Source organism: Eptesicus fuscus, chromosome 3, assembly GCF_027574615.1.
Source record: "Eptesicus fuscus isolate TK198812 chromosome 3, DD_ASM_mEF_20220401, whole genome shotgun sequence".
NCBI classification, from domain to species: Eukaryota; Metazoa; Chordata; class Mammalia; order Chiroptera; family Vespertilionidae; genus Eptesicus; species Eptesicus fuscus.
Window position 1 is genome coordinate 43,103,527 of NC_072475.1, and position 6,256 is coordinate 43,109,782.

Genomic DNA, 6,256 nt, shown 5'->3' on the forward strand with positions numbered 1-6,256 from the left:
CCACCTGGTCCCAACTGTATTCTCTTGTCTGTCTTCTTTAATCTTTCACCACCCCTCCTCAGGCTCACTGAACCTGGCCGTGCTGGCTTGGCACAATGGGATAAAATACAAAGTTTTCCAAACTATTTTACAAAACCATCAAAACTCTACTAACAAAATCCTACAAGGAAAAGTACCCCAATCTCATTTATAAACACCAATTTAAGAGGATATTAAATGTAACAAAACATGGCAAGATACAAAACTTAAATTCTAGTTACACAAATACATCCCCTTTAGAATAATCCTGCCCTCACCTATAAAACTTCAGACTCAATCATTAGTTCCATAAGGACCACTCCCCCTCGCTGACCACTTTTCTTCAGCCCTCAGGCGGGGAGGGAGGGGGAGAGGGGGGGTGGATGCCAGCCCTAGCATTGGCTCTGGCCCTAACCCTAACCCTAACCCTAACCCTCATACTGGCCTCGGCTCGGACCCTGTTGACCTTACCTGCCAAGGCCTCATGGTACTGCACTTGCCAGTGCTGGGGTGCCTTTGCATGGAGCTTGGCCATAAAGCCCAAGATTTTCAATTTTCCAGGTTTCTTAGGGGACCCAAGAGAAGGAACCATCTAGTGGATTGGTGTGAGGCACCTGCCTGTAATTGAGGTATTGCTGCTGCACGAACTCTTCCATAATAAGCCTCTTCGGGTGCCCAAAGAGGTAGAGATGTTATCGGCATCCTTTGAGGGACACACCCCACCCCCCACCGACGCAGCATCTCCCAGACCTGTGCCTCCCTGGCGCTATTACCTTGATTCATGTGGATAAAGCCCAAGACCATCATTAAGAGACCCAATCTGGGGCCACCTGCTCTCAGGTCCTCCTCCTCTTCTCCTCTCCCTCCTCCTCCTCCTCCTCCAGAGGTTTTAGTTTGTTGATCAAGGCATGTGTGGTGCTTGAGGCCCAGCTGTTTCCAGCTCAAAACCAAAGGCATACCGCAGATGCCCTGCGGCCTAGCGATGATCTCAGGGAAAAGAGCCTCTAAGTCTCCGAGAACATATTTCGCCATCTCGGAGCGAGGGAGGGGGCTCTTCTTTTCGTCCTTCACCAGCAGGCACCGCACCGACTCCGCCACCCTCGGATCGCCGGGCCGGAGCTTGGGCTGCTAAGAGCCTCGCGCCTTCTCGGGTGAGGGCGGGCTCCGCTGCCCCCCGCCCCGCCTCGAGGCGCCAAGGTTCCCCTGCAGGTGGGGGCCCGGGGTCTCCTCCAGCGAGGCGGTCAGGGCTCGCCGTCTCAGCCTGAAGGATGGGGGGACCCCCGCTCTCGGGTTTCTGCAGCGCATTTTCGGGCAGCCAGGTGCAAGGCGCCGGGCAAACCCCATGGAGGGGCTGGACAGCGGCCGGGGCGGCGGGAGGAGGGCTGGGAAGACGACAGAAGGGGCTTTGTGGCTGCTGGGCGGCGCTTTAGGACGCGGGACGGTGGCCGCCACGCAGCCAGCCCCGAAGACTTGCGGGGCGCGCTGCGCAGCCTCAGTCCGCGCCCGCGCGCGCGCGGCTCTCGCGGGGCTACTTCCGGCCAACTGAGGCAAGATGGTGGCCCCGGGACGCGCGAAGCCCCGCCCCTTCCGGCCCCCTCTGGGCTGAGGGGTACACGCCCGCCTCTCTGGAGGCCGGGTCGGTGGGGAGGTGTCCCGTCTGAGCGGCTGTGTAGGCTGGGGAGCTGGAGGGGCGGTTTGGACATCCCAGACTGCGGCGTGGGGGCTGTTTGAACGTGTGAGGAAGAATTAGGGACGGAGTCCTAGCCATGTCTTTCGGCAGGTGCTGATTTATAAGCGCGTGTATTTGGGATTTTGAGTGGTGCACTCCGGCCCAAGTGCAGAGGGCCACGAGGTGAAAGCCGTGGGATGCGGCTGTGCTGGCCAATCAGTGAAGGGCCTCGAACAGGATGCTTGGGCGATGGACACTTACTCTGAAATGCTGGGGGAATTCTGCAGGGGGGTGTAGGCAAGGGAGCGCCCGGGCCAGTCTGTGTTTCCCGTCTCCCCTGTGGCCCCGTGGAGGATGGATTGGAGCAGGGCCGACCAAAAGCTGGGAATCCAATTTGGAGAATTGTTGTAGTGCAGAACAGGAACTGGGTTTTGGCCTGCCTTATTCATTGGTGTATCCTTAGCTCCTAGAACAGTGTCTGCTACGTTGAGGCACTTCATAAATATTGTAAAATAGATGATGAAGGGGTAAGGATAGCAGATTCTACAGGAATGAAAGACAAATGATGAGATATTTTGAGGTACAGCTGGCAGAAATAGTGACTGTTTAGAGGAAAAAGGGAGGTGTTTTTTTTTTTTTAACCTAATCAAATTTAACTACACCCATATTTTCTTTTTGCATACCCTACTCTGAGCTTTCTTCCACTTCCTGCCTCTTTTTTCTTTTCTCCCCCTCCCTCTCCTCCTTCCCCTCCTCCTTCTTCCTCCCCCTCCCCTCTCTCCTCCTCCTCCCTCTTTCCTCCTCCTCCTCCTCCTCCTCCTCCTCCTCCTCCTCCTCCTCCTCCTCCTCCTCCTCCTCCTTCTCCTCCTTCCTTCCTCTTCTTCTTCTTCTTCCCTCCCTCCCTCCTTCTCTCCAGGATTTAGCTTAAATGCCACCATTCCAAAGCCTTCCTTAGTTTCCATGCATGGAAGTTCTTTATTGCCATTTCTGAATCACCATAGCAATTTGTATTTATTTAACATCCACTCATATAGACCTTATGTGCTAGGTCCTGTTGTAAACACTTTTCAAATATTAATTTAATTCTCATTAAGAGAAGTACTATTATCATCATCCGTATTTTATTGATATGTCTTTCCTCTGGCATTTGTTTTTTTACTAGCTATATAATCTTGTTACCTAAACCCCCTGCTTCTCAGTTACCTTATCAGTAAAATGGGTATAATATTAGAAACAACATTGTAGAGATTATGTGAAATTATGCAGGTAAAGCATTTAACAGAGTGCTTGGCAAATATTGAATGTTTGACAATGTTAACTGTTATTTATTGCATTTTTTAATGTGCTGGTACTGTACTAAGTATTTACATGTATTAACTCATCTACTCCTCATAAAAGCCCTGCTAGGTAAGTGGTGTTATCTCCATTTTACAAGTGAAGTAACATACAAAAATGTTAAGTAACTTGCCCAACATCATATGACTGACATTTGAACTGTATAGTATATATAACTCCAGAGATCATGCTTTTAACCACTACATTAACAGATGTTAATTATTATTATTATTATTATTGACCATACTTTGTATTTTAATTATTTTTGTGCTGATCTTTTTACCCTCGGGAACAAAACATTCTAAAAACTAGGGCTGTATCTTTAACTTTTTGAAGAGCCCCTCAGAGTTGGCACTTAGTATATAATTGTCACTGAATAACTGATGGAAGGCTTTAAAGTAAATATGCGACGATTAGATTTTTCTAGATATAATTACAAACTTCATTTAAAAAACTTCTGAAAATTTATACTATGTGACTTACAAATTCTGAGAGTGTGTGAAGCAAGAAAATGTTTATAATCAAGCTTGAGGCTATTATTAGCTTCCATTGTGCCAAACATTTTATGTACAGTATAATTTAGTCCTCACCAATCCCTATTAGGAAGGTATTATTATCCTTATTTTACAAATGGGAAAACAGTCACAGAGAGGTTAAATCACCTGTCCCAAGCCACCCATCTGTTAAGTGCTAGACCGGAAATGAGAACCTACATCCGTCTATTTTGAAGACTGTATTTATGACTGCCGTGCTGGATTGCCTGGTTATCAGTTTCTCCTGAAGGTAGAGAAAACCACTCCTACCTAAAAGGATAGCGCTAGAGATAAAACAGTCCACTTAACATATCTTTTTCATATAAAGCATTGCCAAAGAGATATGCAGAAGATAGATGCAAAAGCTATATTGAATGGAAAACATTTTGACGGACAAATTAACAGTAATAACTGAATGAATAATGTACCACTACTCATCAAAAAAAGAAACAAACTAATGATAAACATGGATGAGTCTGGCAGACATTATGTTGAGCAAAGAAAAAAGATACAAAAGGTTACATACAATATGACTTAATCTGATGTTCAAGATAGCTTAAGCTAACCTGTGGTGATAGACATTGGAGCAGTAGAGGGGGGTTGCCTGGAAAGGGATATGTATTAAACTTTCTGGGGTGGTGAAAATATTCTGTATCTTGATTTGGGGGTAGGTATACATTAAACTGTGCCCTTAATATATATGCATCTTACAATACATAACTATACTTTAAAAATTATAAAAACAAAAGTTTTTTATTGAGGTATAATTGACATATTAGTTTTTGGTATATAACATAATGATTCTGTATCTGTATATATTGCAAAGTGATCACAGTAGTCTAGTTTAGCATTTGTTATCATGCATAGTTAAAAAATTATTTTGTTTTGTGATGAGAACTATGAGGTGTGTATTTTTATTCTTATTTTATAGAAGAGGAATCTGAGACTCTGGGAAATTAACTTGCCTAAAGTTACCCAATTAATAAATGGAAATGTCAAACGCAGTCCAGATATTTTTAACTGTAAATCTCATAATACTTTCAAGACCGTTGGAGTGGCTTTCAGGTTGGGATTGTCACTGAAATTCATAAGACAAAATAGGTTTACCAGGCATGAGGTTTATGTGGCCTTAAGGGATACAGAATAAGGAGCAGAACAGCATGTTAAACTAACAGTGTCATGAAGGCCTTGGACATTCAGAGCCAACATCCAATGTCCCAATCATCATTATGGTGGCTTGTTTTTTTTTAACTTAAGGGAAACTTTAGTGTTGTTGTTTTTTTTAAAATATGTTTTTATTGATTTTAGAGAGAGGGAAGGGAGAGAGAAACATTGATGAGAGAGAGAAACATCGATCGACTGCCTCTTGCACGTTCCCCACTGGGGATCCAGCATAGTGGGGATCAAAACTGGGCATGTGCCCTGACTGGGAATCAAACCAGTGACCTCTCTGTACACGGGAGGCTGCTGAACCAACTGAGCCACGCCCACCAGGGCTAGTCTTTTTAAAGCAATCTAGTTTTAAAATAACTTGAGATTAGGAGAGAGATGAAAGAACATGAAACCTTCTAACAGAGTCAGACAGATAAGCGGGAGGATAGTCACTGGACAGGGCATCCATGTCAGGTCTTTGTCCTGTACATGAGGTCACAGATTCTGGTCAGTTTATTGTTTTCTTCAGTTTCCTGCTCAACGGTCTTCTCCAGCAAGTGGATGTGCATCTGCTCCTTTCTGAGGCTTACCGGGAAGGCCACGGCTTCCACTTGGGCCTTGCTGGGGATCTAGGTGAACTCCTTGTTTGCCTGCTTGAGTTGCTCTTCTGTGTGGGTCTTCAGCACACGATATCTCTGGCCCTCTTTCTCAGTTCTTAGTATATAATCCTCAACGTACTTCAGCGATTCGTCATTCTTGCAGTAGCCTTCAGTTACCTCCTTCTGCTTCTCAAACTGCTTGAAGAGATCGGAGAAAGATTTTTTTCATGGGATTCAGGTCTGCAGTAAAGTTGGTCTTTTTCTTTCAGAACCTTCTGGTTTGTGGCTTTGGCAGGTTCCTTCTTTTTCAGAGCCTCCTCCATTGCTTGGGACACAATCTCCTCAAATCCATCCATGATCTTATCCATCGGCAGGTTCTTCATGTGGAGCTCTCTACACCTGCTCTTCAGCAGCAGGGTCCCCTGTGGTGTCACTTCCACTGCCCTCCCCAGGTCCCTCTGGCTGTACTGCAGCACGTCCTCCATGGGAGCCCCGTGCTAAGGACACACAGGGTTGGCCCAGCACAGGAACACTCAGAGCTCCTAGGAAGTCAGGTTCTACCAGCACCGCCTCAGGGGGACTCCATGCCTGCAGAGCCCATCTGCGCATGCCTCCTGCTCCAGGTAATCTCCCTCGGTGGTGCTAGGTCCTCAGCTGGCTCTCGGCAGGGCCCCTCACTCAGGTCCAAGGTGCACCTGACCCTGCTGAGCGGGGGGCGGCGGTGGGGAGAGGGGGTCTGGCCAGGCTGTGAAGGGTGAGGCTGGGGGCTTATGCTGAAGAATTTGTGGCTCCCTCCTCACCTGCTGCTCAGTGGTCCCCACCATGGTCTGTACCAGAGGAGTGTCACTGCTGAGGCGAAATGAGGTAAAAATTCAATGACTAGGCCTTTAGCTATTGGAGGTGTGAAGGTTATGAAAGGGGAATGGACTGTTTTGTCACTTGCCTCTCCC

The 6,256-nt window shown here is 46.8% G+C and overlaps 1 protein-coding gene across 1 annotated transcript; it reads right to left on the minus strand.

Annotated features, from left to right (window-relative positions):
* Positions 1–361: 361 nt before the first annotated feature.
* MAGEF1 (MAGE family member F1) lies at positions 362–5,791 on the minus strand. The gene is given in 10 exon segments (XM_054713115.1): positions 362–587; positions 589–710; positions 712–873; positions 876–927; positions 929–954; positions 956–993; positions 996–1,120; positions 1,122–1,400; positions 5,446–5,501; positions 5,579–5,791. Coding segments are annotated over 10 exon segments (1,299 nt in total).
* Positions 5,792–6,256: the final 465 nt, after the last annotated feature.